General features: G+C 49.8%; 1 protein-coding gene across 2 annotated transcripts in view; it reads left to right on the top strand.

Annotated features, from left to right (window-relative positions):
- The window catches only part of ABCC10 (ATP binding cassette subfamily C member 10), a 33,621-nt gene extending 8,237 nt beyond the window's left edge, over positions 1–25,384 (top strand). For both annotated transcript variants that reach the window (XM_019549695.1, XM_019549696.1), the window contains exons 2-22: positions 1,137–1,319; positions 2,922–4,302; positions 10,138–10,365; positions 10,724–10,880; positions 12,076–12,215; positions 12,305–12,384; positions 12,543–12,714; positions 13,548–13,646; positions 13,882–14,071; positions 14,520–14,597; positions 15,320–15,511; positions 16,055–16,190; positions 16,632–16,827; positions 17,273–17,616; positions 17,797–17,966; positions 19,786–19,946; positions 20,459–20,712; positions 21,127–21,272; positions 21,763–21,860; positions 22,082–22,194; positions 24,843–25,384. In XM_019549695.1, the coding sequence (XP_019405240.1) occupies positions 1,137–1,319; positions 2,922–4,302; positions 10,138–10,365; positions 10,724–10,880; positions 12,076–12,215; positions 12,305–12,384; positions 12,543–12,714; positions 13,548–13,646; positions 13,882–14,071; positions 14,520–14,597; positions 15,320–15,511; positions 16,055–16,190; positions 16,632–16,827; positions 17,273–17,616; positions 17,797–17,966; positions 19,786–19,946; positions 20,459–20,712; positions 21,127–21,272; positions 21,763–21,860; positions 22,082–22,194; positions 24,843–24,978 (4,654 nt within the window). In that variant the 3' untranslated portion in view covers positions 24,979–25,384. The remainder of the gene's footprint in view (positions 1–1,136; positions 1,320–2,921; positions 4,303–10,137; positions 10,366–10,723; positions 10,881–12,075; positions 12,216–12,304; positions 12,385–12,542; positions 12,715–13,547; positions 13,647–13,881; positions 14,072–14,519; positions 14,598–15,319; positions 15,512–16,054; positions 16,191–16,631; positions 16,828–17,272; positions 17,617–17,796; positions 17,967–19,785; positions 19,947–20,458; positions 20,713–21,126; positions 21,273–21,762; positions 21,861–22,081; positions 22,195–24,842) is intronic.
- The last annotated feature ends 947 nt before the right edge of the window (positions 25,385–26,331 follow it).

The following is a 26,331-nucleotide window of genomic DNA, read 5'->3' as shown; positions in this document are numbered from 1 at the left end:
AATGAGCCATGAAGTCAAGTGATTCCCTCAGCACTGCCTGACTAGAAGTGCTGCTGCCGCTGCCAGGCGGTTGGTTTTAAACTTCGGGTAGAGCGGGAATCAAAAGGGGTGCAAGTGCACAAGTGCACACCTCCTGCATCAACCCCTGTCTAACCCTGATTTCTGCCTGGCTTTAGGCTATGGCAGGTAACCACCTCTGTCCCAGGCATCTCGAGTCCAGACTGGCATTGTTTTGCTTGGCCCAGGCCTAAACTCAGCTTGTTGGGAGCCACCATATTAGAAGGGGAGGGGGATGGCGGGGGACATCTATTCCTTAACAAAAGTGTCCTTTCCCCATGCTGTTCATGAGCCTGGGGATTTTCATAAGTGGTTGGGGGGCACATTTTAAACACTAGTTACCAAATATTCCTTTCTCCACTCAAGGACTGTAGCTTCTCATTTAGTTCAGTAATGTTATCACATACTATTTCTCCAGCTGATGGGGAGGATGCCCAGCTGGAGAAGACCTGGATTGCTAATATAAAACATATAAAAAACATTTTTAAAACCAAGCATAAGTTGCACTTCTGGCTTGGCACAGGTTTTTCTTCCACTTCCCATTCTAAAGTGTTGCATGTGATTGTCGTGCATTGTTAAAGAACAGTTTGTCTGTCACAGGTGGCCACATAGTACAGCAAATTCCATGTGTGACTTGCCTACCTTATGAAATGAAGAAAAGTCTGAAAGATGTAATTAATACGTGTTTATAAAATGCTTTGAAATCTATATTAAGTGACCTGCAGAAAAGTGAGGTGTGTATTGTTAATATGTGAGTAATATTATTAAATGACTTAAGTATAAATAAGCCATGAGCAATTTAAGGCTGGAAATCAAAAGGTTTCTAAAGCCCTGTGATTCTGGAACAGCCTTCCCAGAAGAGCACTGGGGGAAAACTTAACTAGTTTAACAAAGGAGCTTGATTAGTTAATGAAAGGGATTGTGGAGTATAGTTGCCTACAACAGTAGGGATTGGACTCAGTGACCCAGAGGTCCCCTTCCAGTCTGATGTTCCTTTCTGTTCCCACCTATCCTTCATTTGTCCTGTGACTGACCTGTTTGCAGATCTGACTCCTTTTCTTTCTTCTCTTCTCTCCTAGGTGTTCCTGGCTGTTGCAGAGGATGGAGAACATAGTGTCTGGTCTGTGTGGTACTAGCCCAGAAGATCCCCTTCCTGTCTGGATACATGGCAATGTTGGCCATTGCTTTAACCAGCTGACTTTGAATGCTGTTCCTCACGTGATGCTTGCATTAGTCAGTGCATGCTATGTGGGCACATCAAGGTACAGAGCCCTCTGCCTTTCTGTCATTTATAGTAAAGGAGCACGGAGAAAAGTTCATAAAGGATGGTAGGGTTTTTTCCCCTTCCTCCCTCCCAGTTATAACTTTACATATCAGCTAAATCAGGAGTGTCAAACCCATTTAGCCCTGTGGAGTACAGAACTAGTTCCTAAGTCAGATGAATGGTGCAGGGCTGGTCCCTCATGCCAAATTAGGCCCAAGGACCCACTTCCCACCATATGCTGGATTCAGTGCCCATGGTGCTTTTTCCAGCTAGTCCAGGATTGCACTGGACTTGGCACCCACTCTGGCCAAGGTGGATATTGCTTGCAGTACAGAGCCCAGACTGATTGAACCAGGCACTGTGGGCACTGGATCCAGCATATGGGTGGGTCCTGGACTGGCCATGCATGGGACCAGCATCAGGGGCCAGATGATGTGGTTCCATGGGCTGGATGCAGCTTGCAGACCAGATCTTTGACACAGCTGCCCTAAACAGTTCTTCATCTTCCTTTCAGTAATTGTGGAAGGCTATTGTGTGTCTCCTTCATTGGTTCATATCCAAACTGCAGCCTCTCTGCAGCTTCTTAATTTGTATTGTTTTAAAAAAGGGAAAGTCTGACACACAGCTGGAGTCTACATTAACTATAACTACTGAGGAGCAAGCCTGGGTCACTGCTGTTGACTACTAAATGAAAATACCCGCCCAGTGTATGGGAAAGAAAAAAAACAGTTTTATTAATGGTATGTTCTCCTCTGGAGCACTGTAACTCTGGTCACTCGCTCTCAAGAAGGCTCTTGCAGAAGTGGCTGGGGTAATAAGAATGAGCAGGGACCTGAACAAAACTTTTATATGGATGAAGTTGAAAAGACTGGAATTGGTTAGGCTAGAGAGGATATGAGCCTGAAGTAAGAGATGTATGAGAGAGATATACAAAGTAATAATTGGTGGAGAGAAACTAAGAAGAGTTTCTCTCTCATATTGTATTTTCCTGTTCCTTTAGTCCACAAAGAACACACTTCAATGAAACTGAAAGGCAGCAGACATATAAATGAAAAGGAAATGTTTTATTGCCTGATGTACACTTAGCTGGTGGAACTTGCTACTACAAGATACCACAGATGCCAAGAGCTTAGCAGAAGCCAAGAAAGGATTGGTACCCCATAGTATGGAGATTGTAGCCATCCAGAGTTACAATAGAGAGGATAATAATATATTCTAGAACAGATTTTACTTCTCATGCACCAGTGCCTGATCCTACCACAAACTGCCTCAGGTTAGGAGGGAACTCCCTTATTGGAAGGTGATTCAAGTTGGCTTCTACTATGGGCTTTCTTGTACTTTTCTGAGTTGTCTGGTACTGACAAAAATGTCAGATTATATGGACACATCATCCATTATGGCAGCCCCTACGTTTCTAAATGCTCTGAAGCTGGGGAATGGAATAGAGAGCCTGGCATCACCCCAAGGGGTATGGACTGAGAGTGGATAGATATGGAAGGAAGCAGTGGAAGAAAAAGGAAGGAAGCAGAGGATTGAGTCCCAGGTAAGGGGATGGTTGCTTGTTCCACTGTAAAGCTTTCTCCAATGTTTTCTTCTCTAGATCTCCTGGTCCTGGGGCTCCTCACAGACCTGGCTGGACATGCAGAATTGCTGCCTCCTTCATACTCGCTGGCCTGCCTATCCTTGACATAATCCCAGCAGTCATGTCTCAGCAGCAGCTAGGCCCTTTGTACCTGGAAGTGCTGACAAGTGGCATTGCCTTGTTGGCATGGCTCACTCACAGCTTGGCACTTCTCATGCTTTACAGGTCCGTTTACAGCTTTTCCCGTGGCCCTGCAGCCATGGCACTCCTCACTCTCTTACCCATCCCTGGCTTTGTCATCACACTGGTTTGGCACTGCCAGCATGAGATGGTCTGGTTCCATAACCATCCTGCTCTCATTTTTAGACTTTCCATCCTCTGCCTACAGCTGGCCTGTCTGCTTATTTATGTGATTGGGTACATCACTCCTGTTGCCAGCAGGCAAGAATTTTGTTCCATCAATGACCCCTGGCAGCATGACCCTCCCTTCTCAGAGTCAGGGATCCTGGCACCTGATTGGCAGGGAGTGGCAGAGGATGGCGAGAGCTGGCTCTCACGCTTCTTCTATACTTGGACAAATCCTCTTATGCAGCGCGGCTATCAGTGGAAGCTGAATCAGCCACAAGATGTCTACCTTCTACCTCGACGACTCCAGGCTGCCAGGGTCCGTGACCATTTCTACTCCTGCTGGCAGGAAAAAGCAGCTCTCAGGCAAGAGGAGGAAGAGATAGTATCTCCCACTAGCCCAATGGTTTCTAAAGGTGATGCAAGCGGAGATTCCCTTCATGCTCCTGGAAGCTCACACAGCACTCAGAAGGCTGTGAGACTCCTCTCAGTGCTGCATGCAGCTTTTGGGCTCCGATACTACTCCCTTGGGCTCCTGAAGCTGGTTGGCAGCCTGTTGGGTTTCTCAGGTCCTCTGCTTTTGAACCTGCTGGTTAATTTCATGGAGTCACGCCAGGAGCCCCTGAGCCATGGGGTACTGTATGCCATGGGTCTCTTTGCTGGCTCCTTTCTGGGTGCTCTCTTACGGAACCAGTTCAGCTATGAGGTGAACAAGGTGATGTTGATGGTGCGCACAGCAGTCATCTCTGCCATATACCGCAAGGCCCTCCGGGTCAGCAGCACCAGCCTGGCTAGATTCACCATGGGGGAGATCGTCAACTTCATGAGCACAGACACTGATCGGCTCATCAACTTCTGCATCAGTTTCCACGAGGTGTGGAGCCTCCCTTTCCAGTTTGCCATCACTCTCTACCTCCTCTACCAGCAGGTGGGTGTAGCTTTCCTGGGAGGCCTGGCCCTGGCCCTGTTGCTCGTGCCCATCAACAAGGTCATAGCAAACCGCATCATGGAGAACAACAAGGAGATGCTGACACACAAAGACACACGAGTCAAGGTAAGGGGGCAGCATGTGGCTCTGGGTTCATTGCCACAGTATCTTTCAGTCACTCTTGTAGCTCCAGCTGTTTGGATCCACCTTGGAACCCAGCAGCCTTGATGGGAAGTGTCGGGTGGTGAGATGCTGTGTCCTTTTGATTCTACCAAGAGTGCAATTGTTGTCCAATGTTATTGTGGCCTCTGTAGTGTATCCAGTCACCCCTGGGGTTTCCTTTATTGAGAGTAGAAGGACCTCTGAACCCCCAGTCTGTTTCCTCAGAGCTGCTGCTATCACATATTCTAAATGGTGTCTTCCAAATCTAGGACCGTCTGCAGGCCACTGGTTTCTAGGGGATGTTTCCATGCTTTATTGCTGGTTTTGTACCTCTGATTTGGCCACTTCATTCACCCTCCCCATCCTCTGCCATTTCAGCCTGTGCTGCTCAATTGGCAGAAGAGAAGAATTGCTATGTACTGGGTGAGACCGTAGGTTCATCTTGCCCATTATCCTGTGTCACATATTGGCAGAGAGTGGATGCTAAACTGGGGGAGTGAACAGGGTGTGAACTAAATTTTTTCACTGTTCCTTTCATACGTGCAGCCTCCAGCATTTAAGGTCTAGGAAGCTCTTATTCAGAGGCTAGATCCCTAACTTCCATACTCAAAAGCTACTGATGCACCTTTCCTCCAAGAATTTATCCAGTCCTTTTTTGCATCTAGCTAAACTGTCAGCTTCCCTAACACCTGGTGACAATAGGTTCCAGACATTAATTACACACTGTGTAAAAAAGAACTGCTTTTTTTAGCTTTAAACTTACTAACTACTAGTTTCATATTGTGGCCCTTAGTTCTTGTATTGTGAGAGAGAGTAAATAATGAATCCCTATTTACCTTCTCTTCGCCATGTAGTATTTTGTAAGCCCTTATCATGTGTTCCCCTCCACCCCCTGGCATGACTTTCTAAACTGAATAGGCCTGGCCTCTTGAGTCTCTCCTCATATGGAAGCCCCTCCATCAATGTGCACCCCCTGAGAGCTCTGGAGCACCCCTGTTAAGCCATGCTCCCTGTTTAGGCGATGGGCAGGGGACAGGCAGGAGCACTGGTGCCCCCCTGTGGGTGCCAGCTGCAGAGTGGGGCCTCCAGCAAAAGCGGCCGCACTGCTTTTTGGCAAGTGAGATCAGTCGTGGTCCCCCCCACTCCAGTTAGTGTGATCAGCCACCAGGGGACCACCCCCCGGTCAGTGAGATTAGCAGCTGGGGGACACCCCCCTGCCCCCCTGTAGCTGGTGTCAGGGGGAGGGAGGGGGGCGCATCCCCCCTGCCCGACTCAAATGGCACCAGTCATTCATGCCCTGCATACTGCTAATCATCCTTGTTGTCCTTCTCCATATCCTCTCTAGTTCTTCTATATCCTTTTTGAGGTGTGGGGTACAGAACTGGGCACAGTATTCAAGGTGTAGATGTACCATGGATTCATAAAGGGGCATAAATCCTTTTTTTGTTTACAGTTCCTGTCTTAATAATTCCTAATATTTTGTTTGCCTTTTTGACGGCTACTGATCGCGGAGCTGATGTTTTTAGCAAACTGTCCGCAATGACTCCTAGATCTCTTTCCTATGTGGTATCAGCTAAGGCAAAGCCCATCATGGTGTAGGTATAGCTCGGGTTATTTTTGCCCAGGTGCATAATTGTACACTTACCTACACTGAATTGCATGTGCCACTTAGTTGCCCATTTGCTCAATCATGACAGAACCTTCTGTAGTTTCTCACAGTCCACCTTGGTTTTTACTTCTTTGAATAATTTTGTGTCATCGGCAAATTTGACCACCTTGCTAGATCATTTTCCAGATCATTTATGAATATGTTAAACAGCACTGGCCCCAACACAAATCCGTGGGGGACCCTTCTGTTTACTTTTTTCCATCCTAAAAACTGACCATTTACACTCAGTCTTTGCTTTCTATCTTGGAGCCAATTTCTAATCCACAAGTGAATGTTTCCTGCAATCCTATTACTGTCTAACTTAGTTAAGAACTTTTGATGTTGGATTGTATCAAAGGCTTTTCTGGCAGTCCAAATATACAGCATCAACTGGATTGGCCTGATCCACCTGCTTATTGGCACTCTCAAAGAATTCAAGTAGGTTGGTGAAGCACAATATCCCTTTGACAAAGCCATGTTGATTCCTCCCCAGCAAGTCATGTTCATCTACTGGCTGAATAATCCTTTTCTTTATTATTGTTTCCACCAGTTTTCCAGGAACAGAAATTAGATTCACTGGCCTATAGTTCTCTGAATCCCCTTTAGAGCCTTTTTTAAATATGGGAGTCACACTGGCAGCCCTCCAGTCTTCTGGTACCGAGGCTATTTTTAGTGATAGGTTGCATACTACAGTTAGGAGATCTGCAGATTCTGATCTGAACTCCTTTAGGACCCTAGGGTGAATGCGATCAAGTCCTGGTGATTTACCACTGTTTAGTTTATAAATTTTCTCCGTGACCTCATCTATTGAAACCTCAGTTTGGGTCAGCGCCACTGACTTGTCCCTAGAGAGGAGTGGAACTGGTGATGGAATTTTTCTAACATCTTCCACAGTGAGGACAGGTGCAAAGAATGCATTTAGTTTCTTGGCTAATGGCCCCGTCATCCTTTAATGCCCCTTTTACCCCCTGGTCATCCAAAGGCTTAGCTGACTCCCTGGCAGGCCTTCAGCTTCTAATTTACTTAAAGACATTTTTATTGTTCCCTTTTGTGTCTCTAGCAAGTCTATTAGCTTGTCTTATTACAGTTTTACATTTGCTTTATCAGTGTTTATGTTCTCTTTTTATTTTCTTCATTTAGGATTTGACTTCCACATTTTGAAAAAAGCCTTTTTTTCTGCTGCCTGCCTCTGCAATTCTGCCATTAAAGTGTACTGGCTTTGTTTTGGTCCATTTTCCTTTTTTTTTTTTGATTTGCGGTATGCATTTTCTTTGTGCCTCCAGTATGATGTTCTTAAGTAGTTCCTATGCTGCCTGAAAGTTCCTTACTGCTTTAGGGCCCCCTTTTAACTTCCTCCTTTTGGTGTTGTCTCCCTTTTTAAAGTTAAAGGATACCCTGGTAGAGTTTCTTGTCTCCCTTCCTACATGGATGTTGAAGAAACCACTGTATTGTGGCCATTATTGCCAAGTGGCTCAGTAACAGTTACCCTTTGCACCAAATCCTGTATACTGCTTTGGATTAGGTCAAGAATGCCTTTCCTCTTGCAGATTCCAAGAGTAACTGCTCCAGGAAGCAGTCTTTTATAAAGTCAAGAAATGTGGTCTGTACATCCTGACCTGATGTTAGATTGACCCAGTCTATTTGTGGATAGTTGAAGGCCCTCATTATGTTTTCTGCTGCCACAGCCTCTCTCAACTCCATTAGCATTTCTAGTTCTCTGCTGCTGTCCTAGCTGGGTGGGGTCAATGGTATATCCCTAGATGTGCCTTTTTTTTCTATTGAAACCTGGGATTTTCATCCACAAGATTCTATGGAACCTCTCTTATCAGTTGAAAAATCTAACGTATTTGATTCAATAATCTTTGATGCCACTCCTCCACCAGTGCCACTCCCCCACCAGTACAACCTACTCAGTATAACTTGGATTCTGGTATTACAGCATCCCATTGATTTTCCTTGTTCCACTGTGTTTCAGAGACACCTGTTACATCAATATCACCATTTGCTGTATTCAAGTTCCCCTGCCTTTTGATCTTAGACTTCTAGCATTAGTATAAAAGCAGGTATACACTTTATTGTTGCCTAGTTGGTTACTTCTATGTGACCTTTTATTTACTAAAGGTATTTTGCTTGTTCTTTGCCTTCACCCTGTTTCTTATCCCCATCCGAACTGTGTGCTGTTCTGCAACTGTCAGCTTTATCCGTTTTTAGTTTAAAAGCTGGTCTACCACTTTTTTAATATTATGTGCCAGCATTTTGGTACTGTTTTGGTTCAGGTGGAAACCATCCCTCTGTACAGGCTCTTTCCTGTTCCAAAAGGTCCTCCAGTTCCTATTAAACCTAAACTTTTCCTCCATACACCCTCATCTCAGCCATGCATTAAGACTCTGAAGCTTTGCCTGTCTACCTGGCTTGTGCTACCGTAGAAATCCTGGACTTCAGCCTCCTCCCTAGCAGCCTAAATCTAGCTTCTAGGACCTCCTTGCTATCCTTATCTATGTGTCTGGTACCCCCATGGACCACAACCTCCAGGTCCTTCCCAGCCCTTCCTAACAGCCTATCTACACATCTCGGTGGTCTGCTACCTTTGCATCTGGGCAGGCAAGTCACCCTGCAATCCTCTCAGATGTCACAGACCCAGCTATCCATGTCTCTAATAATCGAATTGCCCACAACCACCACCTGCCTCCTATTCTTTGGGGTTCCCTCCCTTGGAGGAGTACTGTATCCTTGTTGCAAGAGGATGCTGTAACATCAGGTGGAAGGTGGGTCCCATCTAGTTTACTTCCTTCTCGGCTCGATGTCCTCCATCCCTGAGGCTCTCATCCTCCTTAGCAGTATAGGAGTTGCTACTGTGGAGGTAGTACTGCTCTTCAGTGTCCCTGAAAGCCTCATCTGTGAGCCTCTCTGCCTCCTATAGCTGCTTCAGTTCTGCCATCTTAACCCTGCAAGAATGTACTTGGTCTCTCAGAGCCAGGAGTTCTTTGCATCAGATGTACACATATGAAAGCTGCCCCTGGGGCAGGTAATCATACATTCTACACCTGGTGCAATAAACTGGGTAGACTGCAGCTTGTCACTAGACTTCTACCTGCATATTTTTAGAAGTGTTAAAACTGAGTTTCTTCTTTTAAGAAGGTTTTGATTTATGGGTCCCCTTAGACTAGAAACTTTGAATTTACAGGTTGAATTTCTGTTTAGTCATACTCTGCCCTAATTACAGCTACTACTTAAAAAAAGGACTTAAGTATTGGTCTCACTGTTGAGTTTCAGCTACTTCTGCTAAATATCTAGGTTACCACTTTCAGCAGGTACCTAGGTTAGTTACTCTTAATTAAAGAAAGAACTTACCTTAAAAGCTCCCCTTCAAAGAGGTGATATCCTGAATGATGGAGTTTTAGGCTGTTTGAACCTGGCTTTTCCAGTGGGGACATGACTCTTAGCAGCCTCTCCTCTTACCCATTTTCCAGACATTTCAGAAGCACAGAAATGTAAGTCTTAGTCCCACACACACTGAGCATCTGTAGGCATTCTCACCATAGGCACCCCCCCAAAAAGCTTCATTTAGGGGCTGGACAGATGAACAATTATACTATGGGGACTTAAGGCTCATTAGTGAATCTGTAACTGTTGTCTGTTTCTGTCATACAGTAAGTAAATCTAAACTGTGGTAATTCACCCTTTTGCTTTTAACTTCCACTTACCCCAAGATAGGAGTGGACAGATAAAACAGTTATGCAGCTGATTTGTAGTAAGTCTTTCTACCTTAAAATGGTTGCATCTTCCTCTCCTGCCTTCCCCTGGTTCTTCTCCAAGTAACTTAGGACCAGTCTGTTGGATGAGCTTCTTCCTTTAGGAAGAGCTAGTTTGGTTTCCCTTGGGCTTGAAATATTGAGCATGAGATTTAGACTTTCACTTGGGTGAGATGAGCTGAATAGGTGAGGTGATACCAATAGAGAAGGGCCAGAGCTCCTGACCATTGTAGATGCATCTTAGTTGCTGATAAGCAGCTCCTTGTTTCTCCATCATGACTCTTAGTAAGAGCAAAGGCCAAGTCTTGGCTTCTCTCTCTCAGCTCGGCATGGCTAGTGTCAGTGTGACATAGAGCAGACCAAGTTCAGACCACGCTGTTTGCTCCTCTTCTACTGCAGCTGATGACAGAATTCCTGTGTGGCATGCGAGTGATCAAGTTCTACACTTGGGAGCGGCATTTTGGTGCCCGTGTGAACTTTTGCCGGGCCAAGGAGCTACAGAAGCTGCGAGCTATCAAGTACCTGGATGCTGTGTGTGTGTACCTGTGGGCTGCACTCCCAGTGGTTGTCTCCATTGTCATCTTCATCACCTATGTTCTGCTCGGGCACCAGCTTACTGCCACCAAGGTAATAATGGGGGAGACCCTGAGCAGCATCAGTGCTCAGCTTGGACTGCTGTGGCCAGAATGGTTTTTCAGAACCACTTTCAGCAGGTAACTGTGTGACAGTGCAGCACTTCTACCCCTCCCACCTGTGGAGTTGAGGGGAGATCTCCCCTGCGAATACAGCTGAGCCCATCATGTGGGGTGCAGCCATGGCTACCCTGGCAACAGAGGGTGATACCTTTCACCCTCTGAGGGTGGTATCACAAACCTGCAAGGGTATGTTCTGGTCCCTATTGCAGCTCTTTGACTGGGAAATTCTTCTGGGTACATGGCATGCTAAAGCGTCACTCCCACCTGGTTCCTTGTCGTCTCTCACACAGGTGTTCACAGCCTTAGCACTTGTCGGGATGCTTATTCTCCCCCTCAATAACTTCCCATGGGTGCTGAATGGAATCTTGGAAGCCAAAGTGTCCCTGGATCGAATCCAGCGCTTCTTGGAGCTCTCGGACCAGGACTTGGAGGCCTATTACTCACTGGGTATATGGCTGTGGGCTGGGAACCAGGCAAAACAGGCACTACTAGCTTTTGGGTGAATCCTGCCGCAGGGAGTTGGGAAAGAGTGGAGAACCCTGAGCAGTGCAGCTGGCTTTGGTGCACAGGGCCTCAGTCTGAGGGGAGCAGGGCTCTACTCACCAAAGTGAACGTTTAGGGAAATTCTGGTCACCTCCTCTGAACTCCCAAGAGCACTGAGCTATGACCCTTTGGTCAAACTGATGTGGGGACAGAAATGAGGGTGAGCACACACTTCATCCCCTGTAGAAAGGCTCCCATAGGGGTTGTGACCACAGGATTCTTCTGTACCAGCACCAGATACCTTAAGTCAGTGGTGCTCAACCTTTTGGCTCCCCAGGCCAGATGCATGGTGTGGGACCCATTTGTAGACTGGGTAAGTCCTGGGGGCCTGGCACTTCCCCCTTCCATCTCCTCTGGAATTGGGCCCTGGAGCCTGGTGCTGCCCCCAACCGGGCCTCTGCATTGGAATCAGGCACTGGATCCAGTGTGCTGGGCCTGGGGCTCTCTCCAGGTCCAGAGATTTAGCAACTGAGTAGTGGTGCCACTGCTCTTCCATTACCAAATTACTGGCCCTCTGAGGAGCCTTGTGGGCCAGATGATACAGTGCTGTGGGCCAGCTCTGGTCCACAGGCCAGAGGTTGAGCATGCCTATCATTCCTCACTCATTTCTCCAAAATCTCCCCTGATACTGAAGCTGCCAGCCATGTTGCCTTTGGTTGATAAAGTGGCATGGAGGACGATAGTTCTCTGCTCCCCTCCCTGTACACCCTTCTTCCTCTCCCTCACCCTGTTGCCAGCTCCCTGCTGTTCTCTGGCATCTTCATACCAAAGGAAGCTAGCAGTTCTGGGAGTGACTCCAGGAGGGTTTGCATGAGCTTTCCACAGAGACACAGTGGTAGGTGAAGGACAGAAGAGTGAAGGTGGCTGAGGGGAGGCTGCAACAGGGATGTGTCAGTGTCATGCTGTGGCCTCTTGCAGCTGAGTGGAGTGCATCAGAAATGGGTCTTCTCCATTCAGGTGTGGGGCTGATCACGTGTTCTGCATCTAAGACTGGGCTGGCTTTCCAGGGAGCACAGTGCTGGATGGGATGCTGAGCCCAGCTCCATGTTGCTTCCTACTGTGAGGTTAATGCAGTAACTGGGCAGCTTTTCCTTTGCAGATGGTCCCTCATTCCCATCCTCTGCACTGGAAATGCATGACTCTACCTTCTCCTGGTTGTCAGCTGGGAAGGAGAGTGCTGAGCAGCATCCATCCAGAGGGACTCTGCAACTCTTTGTTCAGGACCTGGCAGTGAGAAAGGTGGGGGTGGGGAGCAGGGTATATGGTATGGGGAGCCATCACAGGAGATCCAAGCTTTAATGTAATGAATCTGCTCATTTCCCCGGTAGGGGGAGCTTGTTGGCGTTGTTGGAAAGGTCGGCTGCGGAAAGAGCTCTCTGCTGGCAGCAATTACTGGAGAACTCATCAAGTAAGTTGCCAAAAACCTCTTGCCCCCACTCCCTCCCCAGCCCTTACAGCAGCCCTGTTCTGAGGGATACCTAAGAGGTTTGTCCCACTTCCCAGGCACGCTCTCCTGAGGAAATTTCACCTTTTCTTTTCTCCCCCTGGTCTGCACGTCATTTGCAGGCTGGGTGGACACGTGTATGTCTGGAATCTGGAGCAAGGATTCGGCCTGGCCGCACAGGAGCCCTGGATTCAGTTTTGCACTGTCCGTGAGAACATCCTCTTTGGGAAGGAGTACAATGCCAGGCACTACCAGGAGGTGCTAGAGGCCTGTGCACTTTCCGATGACCTGAATGTGAGTGCCCTGGGACAAGGTCTGCCAGCTCTCACAGGCCTTGCCCTGGGTCTGAGCCTAAACCTCTGCCAATTCAGGACAGCACAGAAGAAAAGCAGTTCCTATTTTGCATTTCCCCTGCCTCTTCCTCCTTCCTAAACCATATGAGCCCTGTCTTTCACACAGCCCAGGTGCTGCTTTTCTGTTAGTGCTGCTTCCTAGTAGACTGAGGCTCTCCCCTCTTGGAATTGGGGAGAGCTGACGGGGCAGTGTTTCTAACTGTTTTCTTTAAGATGTCTCCTGAGGAGTGGGAGCTTTGGATCCCAAGACAAAGAGAGGTTATTGGGGCTGCCTATGAGTCCTGTGCATTAAGTATTTATTTTCCCAATAGCCAGAGCCAGCTGAGAGCTGAAACTGCCAGAGCAGAGAGCCTGTCCCCATGGTGGGGCCAAGTAGATGGCTTGAGTTTGTTTCCTCCAGTCAGTAAACACTGCATTGCAGGCTCCAAGCATGCTGGGTACACTGGCCAGCAAATCTTCCTGCTGTACCAGGGAGGGAGGAAAGGACTCCTGCTCCTGTTTTGTAGTCAGGAAAGCAGAGGCACACCGGGGCTGACAGCTTGATTTTTTGAGATGCAAAGTGCTGGGAGTTCAGTTTGAGCTAGGGGTACTTGGCATCTCTTCCTATCAAGCCAGACCACTGGGTATTGCCTGAGGTGTCTTAGTGAGTTCGTACCAGAGGCAGGCATCAGACCCAGGAATCCTGATTCTGAACCTTCCCCCGCTGTCCACCCCAATCACGCTGCATCTGTGAAGCAACTTTTTAATGGATGCTCTTGTGTGTTTCACTTTCAGATCTTACCAGCAGGAGACCAGACAGAGGTGGGTGAGAATGGTGTGACCCTCAGCGGGGGACAGAAGGCTCGTATTGCCCTGGCTAGAGCTGTTTACCAGGTAAAGGTACAGGAGGCCAGTTGTGGCATACACAACCTTCAAGTGCAAAGCCAGGACTAGACGCTCACAACAGTTGGTGGTCCAGAAGCACCTTCAACTGATCGAGGTTGAGACTCCAGGAGTTAGGAACTGCCCCAAGCCAAATGCATCCTTCTTTTCAGTGGCATCTAATGACATAGAGCTGGAACAGAAGGAGCTGGGGGCTGTATCACTGTCTCTTCTTCCACTTGCTCAGGGGAAGGAAATCTATCTCCTCGATGATCCGCTGGCAGCAGTTGATGCTGATGTAGCCAATCACCTTATGCAGAAATGCATTCTAGGGATTCTCAAGCACAAGACCAGGATCCTTTGCACCCATCGGACCGAGTTTTTGAAGAAGGCTGACACCTTATTGCTGATGGACCATGGCAGAATAGTCAATATAGGTATAGCATCATGCCTTTTGTTGCTTGTGTTTCTGGCTGCAGACCAGGCTTCAGGTCTCAGGACTCAGTCCCTCACCCTGACAGTAATACTATATGAGTTTAGAGGGAAACAGATCATGGAAGATCAAAGCTGACAGCTGCAGAGGGGATGGGATTAACTAGGCTGGAGTTCATGGAAACATAAGGGTTCAGGAGCACAGCAGATGAGCAGGGAGAATGAGGGTGTGGGAAATGTAGCGGGACAAGGATAAAGCAGGCCAGCTCTGGACAGAGAGGCATGAGCAGAGTAGAACAGGGGCAATAGTTATGGGGGTGCACGTGCTGGGTAGGAGGACAGAAGTGCAGAGACAGAACAGACCTGAGCCATCTTGTGCTGAATATCCAAATGGACTCTTCAATCCTTAAGAGCTCCGTGGAATATAAAGCATTCATGCTTCTGTCTTTCTAGGAACCCCATCTGAGATCCTGCCTTTGGTGGAAGCCATCCCCAAGCTCCACCAGAAGGACAAGAAGAAACAGGATAAAGGTCAATACATGGGGACTTAAGGAGGAGAGAGGGACAGTGTCACTCAGAATAAATTGCCTGGCAGAACCCTCTACTTCCTGCTCTGATCTCCACACAGGAATTCAAGGCAGCTAGACTCATGGGACAGGGAGGGAAAGTAGCCAGTAACAGCCAAGGTAGGAAGAGAGGGAGCTGGTTGCTGTGAAGTGAGTTGGGATGGGGAGAATCCAGCAGTTCTGGGCTCCTCCCTGTGCTTGGTCAGTGAGGGTGCTTCACCACCCTTTCTTGGGAGAATGAGTTAGATCCCCATGATACATGTGGAAAGGAGATGTGAACATGCAGGCTTCTTTGAGCCATCCTGGCCCCTTAGCAATAACCAAATCTGCTGAAGTGAGGAAGTGTGACTGATGACTGCTGGACTTGGAAAAGAGTCCCATTCCCACATTCTGTGCATTATTGCACAGCTGGCTAGGAGTCTTCTGTATGCTTGGGACCAGAGACAAGTCATCCTTCCTCAAGCAGCAAACGATGGCCAGGAAGCCATGTCCTGACTGGCACCACGAGCTGCAGCAGGACCTCCTGACTGAAGTGTACTGGAGCTGCACTGCAAAGAGAAGGGAGAGGGAATAGATCTTTGAGGGGGTTCCTCAGAGCAGAGAGTAGCCTTCCCCATGGTTGCAGGGAGTAGGTGCTGCTGTTCCAGGGAACCTGTTGCTGCATTGATCTGTGCCTTTTACCCACAGCCCTGAATCAACAAGAGCAGCAGGATGATTTGGAAGCAAAGGCAGAGGAACCAGAGCAAGCCACTTGCCTCCTCCAGCGTGAGGAGGAGAAGAAAGAAGGGGCAGTGGCGTTCCAGGTCTACAAGGCCTATTGGCTGGCAGTGGGAAGCTGCCTGGCATTGTCCATCCTCTTCTCCCTATTCCTGATGCAGGGTAAGGCAGCAGCATGCTCTGCTCACTTTCTGGGCCTCTGTTTTCACTTCCTGGCTTCGTTCCACAGATATGGGGGTGACAGGGTGGGCTTCACCTCCATCTCCCTGGAGGAGGAAAGTCCAGTCCTCCTGACCTTGCAGCCTGAGGCAGAGCAGAGGCCTTATCAGGACTTCCCTGCCCATCATGGCAAAGAGCTCTCCATGTGTGTGAGGGTGGGATGTCACACTCTAGTTTGTTTCTCCGCTGTGATTTGGGGGGGGCGGGGAGAACATAAGGTGTCTCTATAGAAGATTCTATTTCTTTAGAGGCTTTGGTCTGGCTGAGCCTGATCCTTGGCTCCCAAGGCTGCTGTCCATTCCTCTCTGGCTGCAGTGACTACAGCAGAAAGCATGTTGAGCGCAGAGGCTGGATTGGGCTGGGTAGTGAGGTGGTTAGGCCAGTTCCTCAGCTCCTGTAGTTGTGCTTTCCTCCTAATGCTTCTGCCCCACATTGATTGACACAGTATCTAGCCCTCACCCTGTACTGACATCTCTGTATCCACAGCCTCCAGGAATGTTTCGGATTGGTGGCTGTCGCATTGGATCTCCAACCTGCCCCCCACAGTGAACACCTCTACGAGGGTCCTGTCAGCTCCTCTGCCTTCCCAACAGCTGTTGCTTTTCTCAGTTGTGGGACTTGTGTGAGTGAGCACTGGTGGACAAGGGCAGGGAGCAGTGGTCTTCAGTGTTGCTAGGAAAGCCTCTTGTTGGGAAGAGAGTAAGGTGGACACCCCTTTTTGCACAGAGCTTGCTCTGAGAGCAAGACAGGGACAAGAAAATCAGAAGGGATGGAAGGGCACACTACAGGCTTGCCACCTGTGGCAGAAAGGGAGACGCTTGGCTTCATGAGGCTCCAGGCATGGAGAGAGCCTGTGCTCAGGCTGGTGGGATCGATGCGTCTCAGCTTGCAGAGGCTGGTGAACAGTAGGGGATTCTACCCCAGCACAGGACTTAGTAGCCCTCCTGGCTTCTCCATGTCCCTGCCTCCTGCCTGAGGGTTTTCTGTCTCAGAGGCTGTAGGTAGGGGTTGGCCATGGTAGAAGGTCTCTGAAGCTGCTCCATGTTCTTTCCCTCTCTTCCAGCTTTTCTGTCCCAATGTTGGATGCAGCTCCAGTCCCCCACAATGACACACTGAATGTGAACTTCTACCTAAGTGTGTATGGGGGCATTGCTGGGGCCAACTCCCTCTTCACCATCCTGCGAGCCTTCCTCTTTGCCTATGGCACCATCCGCGCTGCTACCATCATTCACAGCCGTTTGCTGCAGAGGGTGACAAAGGTAGCAGTCACAAGGCCAGAGTAGGGCAGGCTGGGGACATGAGAAATCAGTGCCCCAGAGTGCTACCATCACCTCCCAAGGAACCCACCTCATGGCTGCAGTCATGTCCCCACTTTTCCACTCCAAGGTGGCCACTGGAGCGCCCTCTTGTATGTGCGTGCATGTAGAAAGAGATGGCTGGTGGAGCCCTGTGGCTGCAAGCTGTATTCTGCTGCTAGAGGTTGGGGTGCCCAGCTCAGCAGAGGAAGGGTCTCCTTGGATACAGGTTGGGAGTTCCTTCCCTCTCTGTGTCCAGTTCTGCCTCTCTCCAGCACTGCTCTAAATGGTGGCTGCTTGCTGAGCTGCCTTCCAGCTGAGATATATGCCCAGGCTACCCTTGTCCATCAGGGAGAGTCCCTGGACCAACACAGTATGGCTCTTACTGCTCCATTTCCCATGTTGGCAGGCCACGATGACATTCTTTGACACCACGCCAACAGGCCGAATCCTGAACCGGTTCTCTTCAGATCTGTATTGCGTAGATGACAGCTTGCCCTTCATCCTCAACATCCTTCTGGCCAATGTCTATGGGCTGCTGGGCATGCTGGTGATGATTACCTATGGGCTGCCCTGGATTGGCCTTGTTCTGTTGCCATTGACTGCCCTCTACTTCTCCATCCAACGCTATTACCGGCGTACCTCCCGCGAGCTCAAGCGCCTCTACAGCCTCACCCTGTCCCCCATCTACACTCACTTCTCAGAGACTCTGACAGGCCTGAGTACCATCAGAGCCATGCGGGCCACTGACAGGTGAGTGCTGCTCCTCAAATGGGAGGGAATTGGCACTCAGAAAGCCCAGCACTTTGGCTCTCATTAGAAGCAAGGGAGGTTCAGGTCCTGGGGCCAGTCTGGATGGCAGTTGGCAGTGACCATGAACCAAAGGGAGAAGTGCTGGCTTTGATGATAACATCTGCATTGTGCTTGACCCAGGTTTGAGGCAGAGAATCAGCTGCGACTGGAGCAGAACCAGCGGTGCCTCTTTGCCAGCAACACTGCAATGCAGTGGCTGGACATCCGCCTACAGATGATTGGAGTTGCTGTAGTTACAGCAATAGCAGTTATTGCCATCATTGAACACCAAAGACACTTGGGAAATCCAGGTGGGTTGTGTGAGAGTGGGCTCAGAGCTGCCTGCTCCCCACACATGGCCAGGGCCTCTCAGTTCTGCATCTTCTAGCTGAGAGCTGCAGTTATTTCCACCTGCCCCAGTGGGGTCTGCTCAACCCCTTCCCCCTACCCTGGAGGTGTCTTTTCCTGCCCTATCTTTCCCTCCCATAGAGCTGGGTGACCAGCTTGTCTCCCTTCCTCTGTGTCTTGGCACAGCCTAGTTTTGTGACCCCAGCATTCCTTCAGCCTTAGTGTGTCTGCTGTGTTCATAGATTTATAGATGGTAGGGTCAGAAGGGACCTCAATGGATCATTGAGTCCAACCCCCTGCCCATGGCAGGAAAAAGTGTTGGGGTCATGTGACCCCAGGCAGGAGTTTGTCCAGTTTCCTCTTGAAGACCCCCAAGGTAGGGAAGAGCACCAATTCCCTTGGAAGCCCATTCAAGATTCTAGCAACTCTGGCTGTGAAGAATTTCTGATGTCCAACCTGAATCTACTCTCTCAGCCTGTGGCCATTGTTCCTGGTTATTCCAGGGGGTGCTATAGTAAGCAAAGCATCTCCTATTCCCTGCTGCCCTGCCTGGTGAGTTTGTATACTGCCACAAGATCCTCCCTTAGCCTTCTCTTGCAGAGGTTGAAAAGGTCCAGGTTCCTCAGTCTTTTCTCATAGGGCCTTCCCTGCAGGCCTGTAACCATATGAGTGGCCCTCCACTAGAGCCCTCTCAAGGTTGTCCACATTGCTCTTGAACTGTGGCGCCCAGAACTGGATGCAGTACTCCAGCTGACCAGTGCTGCATAGAGGGGAAGCATCACCTCCCTGGACCTGTTTATGATGCACCTACTAATGCATGACAAAGTGTGGTTAGCTCTGCTAATTACTTCATTACACTGATGACTCGTATTCCTCTTGGAGTCAACTTCAAGTCCAAGATCTCTTTCTGCCTCTGTGCTGCTGAGAAGGTCATCCCCCAGCCTATAGGTGTGCTGGAGATTCCCTCTCCCTAGGTGAAGCACCGTGCACTTGTCCTTGTTGAACTGCATCCTATTGTTCCCTGCCCACTTCTCTAACCTGTCCTGATCTGCCTGGATTTGTTTTCTTCCCATCAGTGTGTTTACTTCACCCCATAGTTTTGTGTCATCAGCGAATTTGGACAGAGTGCTTTCCACACCCTCATCCAGGTCGCTGATGAAGATATTGAACAGCAATATCGGTGAGTTACAAAGGACTGGAAGGGGCCTTCTGGACCACTGAGTCCACTCACCTGCATTTCCAGGCAGGCAGCCATTAGTTTAAATGAGTTCACAAGATTCTCCCATGACCCTTTTGGTATACCACAGTCACAGACTTCCCATAAGTAAACAGCAGGCAAGACAAGGGCACTGCTAATGCCATGTCACTGCAATAGCAAGGAGTTTGTTAAGTTGAAACAGTCTGGCCTGGTAGAAAATTCCTTCTTGGCCCCAAATCCAATGGTCAGTTTGACAGTGAGCACATGAGGAAAGACCCAAGATCCAGGTGCTGGAGAGCTTTGTAAGCACTATTATGGACACTAGTGAACCCCACCAGTCTCCAGCTGCTAGCTACTGCCAATGTCTAGTGCTTCTAAGGAAGACCAAAAAAACCCCCCCAAACCCTCCAAGAAACCCATACCAGAAGCCAAGTAATGCATTAATGGGAAGAAACAAAGTCCTCCCTCCTGAGCACTGCAGACAGCCAGCAAAACCCCTGACATCTGGGAAAACCATGTCACCTGCTTTCATTATTACTCTAAGGAGACCCTGTCCTCATACTGTACCTCTCTTGTCCTCTCAGGACTTGTGGGCCTGGCCCTGTCATATGCACTGTCTGTCACAAACCTGCTCTCAGGCCTTATCTCCAGCTTCACTCAAACAGAGACCATGATGGTGAGTGTGGAGCGAACAGAGGAGTATACCACAGATATCCCCATGGAGCCCCAGGAGCACTTGGTCCAGGTAACAGCTTGCACTCTGCTCTCTGAGTTTGGTCTGTGACACATCTCCTGGCTCTGTACCTGGCATTGCACCCTCTCCTGCTTCCTTATGTGTCCCCTGGGGCCCTGCTGTGCCAGCATTGAAGATGGGATTACAGGGATCCAGTGAACAAGTGCTGGGAACTGCTGGCCTGACTTGTAAGGACTTCTCAGGATAGTTGCCCTTTGTAGTATGTCCCTAAAGGACTTCTCAGGCAGGTTTTGCTGAAGGAAGGGCTGATGGAGATGGACAGGGAACTGAGGGGTTAGGATTTAAGAGGAGTGGGAGACACGATGTAGTTGAGAGGCCCAAGGAGGGGCATAATAAAGCTAGCATGGAACTGGGCAAAAGGTGAGCCAGGGTTGGTCAGAGGCTGAGCCCCCAAGAAGGGGTGGCTGGGAGGTGAAAGTAGGGCACAGTTAGCATGAAAGGTAGAAGACAGGGCAGCCTGTGATTGTGATCACATTTCTATCTCATTCTCTTTTGTCCTTGAGGTGCCCCCTGACTGGCCAAGCCAGGGCCATGTGGAGTTCCAGCAGGTGGTTCTGGAATATCGGCCAGGGCTGCCTCATGCCCTGGATGGGGTGACCTTCACTGTCTACTCTGGAGAGAAGGTGGGGATTGTGGGGCGCACAGGATCCGGCAAATCTACCCTTTTCTTGGCACTTTTCCGCATGCTGGAGCTGAAGTCGGGGCAGATCCTCTTGGACAATGTTGACAGTCGATTGGTGGGCCTGGAGGACCTGAGGTAGGATGGGCAGAGCATTGGGATGAGCAAATAGCACTAAGGGCCCAGCAAAATGCTCTTTCCCCAGGGATGGGACTTGGGCTTTAATGGATACCATGCCCCAGAGACGACTCTGGTGCTAATGGCTACCAGTGACATGGCTGAAGGAGTGAGTGAAGGTCCCTCCATGCCCAGTCATGTCTGGAGATGGCAGGTTCTGTGCACCACTTCCCTGGTTGTGTGGGCTGAGACTCCCATGCTGAGTGCAGCCTAACCCAATTTGTGTGTGTCACAGATGCACCTTATGTACAACACCCTATGGTGAAGAGCAGTCTCTGAGAGTGAGAACAGAGTTGGGGGGTGAGTCTTGCTTTGAAGGAAACTCTCCTTGTTCACACCCCATTTCTTCCTGCCTCATCTGTCCTTCCTCTGCAGGTCTAAACTGGCCATAATTCCCCAGGACCCATTTCTGTTCAGCGGGACAATCCGGGAGAACCTGGACCCCCTGGGGCGACAAGCAGACTCAGATCTGTACCAGGTGCTGGAACAGTGCCACTTACAGGAGGTGATTGTACAGATGGGTAAGTTTAGTGCTGTCAGGAGGCAGGGAGGCTCTGGCAGTGGGAAGGGGAGGCCCTGAGAAAGTTGGTGTGCTGGAGAGGGGTAGCCAAGGGTCTTGTGGGATCCAGCAACATCTGGCATGGAAAAGTGAGGCCCCACTGGATTCCAATGGGAATGGTAGATGAGGCCCCCATACAATCCTATGAGGGCCAACAGGAAGTGGTGAGGAGTTGAGAGATTCTGTGGGGGTAGAGGTCCCCAGAAGGGACTAAAAGTAATTTTGTTGTAGGATGTTAGGTCCCAATTAGACTCAGTCAGGCTGTGGAAGCTGTACACCATGATTCCAGCAGAAGGCATGCAGTCTTTGTAGCAGAGGTAGCCTGCAGCCATATCTAAAAGTCCAGGCACCCAAGGACTTGCCCTGGGGCTGAGAACAGATAGTTTTCAGGCCTTTACTGCCAGGTTCCTAAACCAGGCCTTGTGGCATGACTGCTACCTTTACCTCTGCAGGTGGATTGGACTGTGAGCTGGGGGAGAGAGGAAAGAGCCTGTCAGTGGGACAGAGGCAGCTCATGTGTCTGGCAAGAGCCCTCCTGACCCAGGCCAAAGTAAGTGCTGCTGACTCCTGCTCAGAGCAGGGAAGTCTTGCTTGGGAGGGTGCATACCTGTTCCTGATGGTGGGTGAGAAGGGCAGGATGAGGAGGAGATGGGATGCCCTGATTAGGGAACAGTGTTGTGGCTGAGAGCTGTGGTTTGCACTGCCCCTACAGCCCATCTCTGGCACAGGACCCAGGGCACTGGGGAGATCTTTGCTCTCTGTCTTGGGCAGGTACTGTGCATTGATGAGGCCACAGCCAGTGTGGACCAGAAGACAGATCAACTTCTACAGCAAACCATCCGCCAGCGCTTCACTGACAAGACTGTGCTGACAATTGCTCACAGGTACAGAGAGCTTTTTCCCACACTGAGACCCAACTAGTGTGTGGAGGGAAAAGGGGCAGGCTAATTTTTCAATTCACCTAGCTTAGCCCCAGCATCACCCACTCCCTGGGCCTTCTATACCAGACTTTCCACCCTGGCCTTGCCTCCACCCCTTATGTCACTAGTCAGGGCCTGTTATGGTACTGGTCAGGGCCAGGTTCTCAGCATTGCCTGCTGCCCCAGCTGTGAGCTGAACAGTGAAGTCAGTATCTGGGCAGCTTGCCCAGTATTTGGCCATCTTGATCTTTCAAGGGCAGGGGACTGCAAGGAACCTCTCTATTTGCTTTTCCTGCTCCACAGTGAAGTATCTGTTGACTGTCCCCCTGTAGTCTTTGCCTCAGTGCCTCAGGCTCCTGCAGCATCCAGGCCATGGAAACCATCATGCCCTGACAGGCAACAGAATTATGTTTGCTTTGGAAGGTGGCTGGTGGAAACCTAGAAAGCTCTATTGCTGGAACCTGTCTGCTAGGAGAAGGGGAGCTCCTACATCTCACCAAGTGGTACAAGAGTTAATGCAACCTGTGAAGATACAAAGGGGTTAGAAAGAGTCCAATATGAGAGCCTGACCCCTGCATTCAGGGACCTCTGCCATCTTGGGGTGTGGAGAAGACTGAACAAAAATTGGAGCCTGTCTTGATCAGCAGAGGGCACTGCAGGACAGCCAGAGAGATGAAAGCTGCAAGCTGGCTGTAGGGGTGGGGATTATTCTTTTCTGCAGTGCCTGGGAACTGTAGCCATGGACTAGGACCCCACTGTGCCAGGCAGAGAGAGCAAAGAGATAGTTTATACTCCATGGAGTTTACAGCCTATCCATGAGACAGAGACAAGGATATGGTCAGACAGGGCACCAGTTACCCTGGTTGGCAGCAGTTTCAGCACACCGGTGACATCATAACATAGGAGAGCTTTGAGGAAGGTTTTGAAAGAGGACATTTCACCTGTTTAGGGTCTGCTTCCAATGTGAAGGACAGCCTGAGGGAAAGCACAAACAAAGATGCTTGTTTGATATCAATCAAAGAGGTGATAGAGGCTGGCACTGCGGGGGGTGGAAGTCGACCTCTCCGTGGTGAGTGAAAGGATGAGGTGAGGGGAGGCTCTGAACAGCTTAGAAACTGAAGACAAGCAGCTTCTGTATGGTGCAATGGGCATGAGGTGGAAGCAAAAGGCGGCTAAGGTTTTGTCTCAGCTTTGGGAAAGGATCCTGGCAGCAGCATTGTGGGCAGATGCAGCAGGACAGGGTTGCACTTGTCAAGGCCCCAAATGAGAAGATTGCAGTAACTGCACGGTGAGGTGACAAAGAATTAGTTGTGTGGAGGGAGAGGAAAGGCTGCATCTCAGAGGTGTTACATGCAAAAAAATCTGCAAGTTTTAGGCACTGCCTGGATGTGAGGAGAGAGAAAGGTCTAAGAGCAAGACAGTAACAAGCCTGAATGATAGCAGGATGGCAGCGTAGGCCACTGTGATGGAGAAAGGGTAGTGGAAACAGCTCGTGGGGAGGGAATTTAGAGTTGGCTTTTAGTCATGTTGAGCTTGAATTTCAGCAAGGAGCTGTCAGGCAGGCTAGGATTTTAGCTGGGGGAGAAGGAACAGTTTGAAGCAGAGGAAGAGCCATGAGCTGTCCTTGCAGTGAAGGTAGTTGACTTCATGCCTGCACATATGTTAAGGTGCTGAAGGGGACTGAGGAGAGACCTATAAAACCTTCCTAGAAAGCTAAGGGACGAGGATCCTCTGAGGGAGCAGTAAGAGGTAGGAGGAGACCAAGAGAGGCCAGAGTCACAAAGCCCAGGGCGGACAGGTTCCCAAAAGAACATGGCCACCCATGTCAGCAGCAGCTCCAACCCCATCACCTTTAGGATAAAATTAACTGTGAGAATGGGAGTGGTGAGCAGGAGGCTACCTCCCAATATGGACCCATCACTCACCCACACTAAGCAGTGTCAGGCTAGGCTAAGCCATTACAGGTCCCATCAAAGTAGAGGAATCCATGTCAGTCAGAGTTGGGCATTCTTATTAGCACATCCGTACTGCCTCTTGCACTCCATCCTGCAGGTCACTGTAAAACCAAGGCTCCAATACTTGTACCCGTGTGGAGATCCTCCAGTGCCTTCTGCAAGAGCTGGGGCATGAGCTGGTCTTCTGGCCTTAATCCTGTGCTGTGATTTCATGCTACCAAAAACAACAGAAGTGGATGGATTCAGTCTCCCATCCCCTGTGGGAGGTGGGCTGAGCTTAATCTTCCCATTTAAAAAGGGGACATCCAGGATAAACCAAAATAACTCACTCAAATTCAGGAAGCCAGCTGGTGGCAGAGCCAGGAAGCAAACCCAGGTATCATGACTTATAGTCCCTTTTCCCTCCCCTACTAGAAACATTGCTTTCCTTTTTCTTTCCTATCCCATTGCATAGTGTTACTTTAGCAACATGTTGTTCTTCCCCAGAAACAACTGTTTCAGTGATGATGACAGAGCAGTCTCTGCTTAGTCTGCCAAGTGACCCAAGAGGTGTGCCAAAGGGCTCCATAGAAATAGGTGCTCCATGGGAGAGCAGTATTTGGTGCTTCTCCCAATCCCCAGACTACCCCAGTCCCCCATTCCATTTGTTCTTGCCAGGCTGAACACCATCTTGGACTCAGACCGTGTTCTGGTGATGCATGCTGGGAAGGTGGCAGAGCTGGATTCACCTGCTGTCCTCAGCAAGAGGGAGGACTCCTTATTCCAGCGACTTCTACACAGTGGGCAGCAGTGATTTCTCCACAGAGTCTGAGACCAGAAACCACCCCTCCTAGAAGCACTCTTGTCCCTTTGCATGCCAGCACCATGGCTGGCATGCTTCCCTAGCCCAGCGTGCTGATGGGAGCAGCCGTCCACATCCTACAGGCCCAAGAGCTTCTGTGGGATGCTGCTGTTTCATCAAGAACTGGAAAGGATGGGGCCTGCTCACAGTGGAGCTTGTTTCAGGCCAGGAAGGCAGGGAACTGTCTCCTAGTTCCTGATGGAGTTGGGCAAGGACTTGCTGGGTTAGGAGCCACAGGAGGGGGAGCCATGCTCCTGGCCTGAGGGTTCCCCCTCTTTGTAGTGGTGATGGTGTCTGCAGAGCTGTCTGGTGTGTCTGACTCCTGCTAAGGACTCAAATAAAGTGATTTTAAAACATAAACATCATTTTTTCACAGTCTCTCCTGCAGCCCAGGTCTTCACTTCTGTCCCTGCAGTGCCTCTCAGCTCTGGGAGGACAGGCTCCCCCTACTTCCTTGTGCTCTTAAGCTGCCGTGTCCTCACCTGCCTCTTCAAACCAGCCCAGGGCAGCAGCTGGGAGCCTTGGTTCCTCCATCTCTTCAGCTCCCTATAGCATAAGGCCTTGGGCCTGAAGTCATTCTCCACCCTCCTTCACCACATGTATTCAGCACAACCCTCATGGACAAAACAGTAGGGGGTGAATCTGAGATACTGTGTGGCCACAGGGGAACATCGCACCTTGCAATTATGTAAGGGCCTCCAGAAGCCTGTCCAGGCAGCCCCTGTCCAGGGTAGATCATCCTTTCCTCTGCACCCCACAAGCTGCACAAGACTATCACTATCACAGCTTCCTGGGCTGATACTCCTCAGCATTGCCTGGACCCCAGCCATCTCATGGGGGTGTGGAACCTGCCAGCCTGGGGAGCAGCAATTTGCACCCGGCTCCAGGAGGAGTAAAGCTTAGCTTCAAAACCAAGTCTCCTGCACAGTTGGACCAACCTGCAGTGAGCAGTCCACTCCTCCCATCATCCCGCTTACTGGCAGCTAATGCTGTGGCTTTCAATTGCCTTTTCCTTTCTCCAGTTCCTCTCCAGCTGCAGGCAGTCAGGCCACAGGAGTTAGTTTTGCATTCCCCACTTGCCCCCACAAGGCCCTTCCCTTTCTCCCCACCACTCTGAGGAAGTTCCAAAGCACCAGCAGCTGTCCTGAGACACAGGGACTCCTTTCCCTCCCTTGAGACTGCAGGATCCAGCTGCCCCAGCCCTGCCTGTGCACTGACCAGAGGCTCATGTCATAACCCAGCCTCTCGACATCAGGTGGCCTCTCTCTCATGCATGTTGGCACTAAACAGCTCTTAAGCACAGCC

Source organism: Crocodylus porosus, unplaced genomic scaffold, assembly GCF_001723895.1.
Source record: "Crocodylus porosus isolate Cpor-Errol unplaced genomic scaffold, CroPor_comp1, whole genome shotgun sequence".
NCBI lineage: Eukaryota > Metazoa > Chordata > Crocodylia > Crocodylidae > Crocodylus > Crocodylus porosus.
This window is presented reverse-complemented; position numbering and strand designations above follow the sequence as displayed.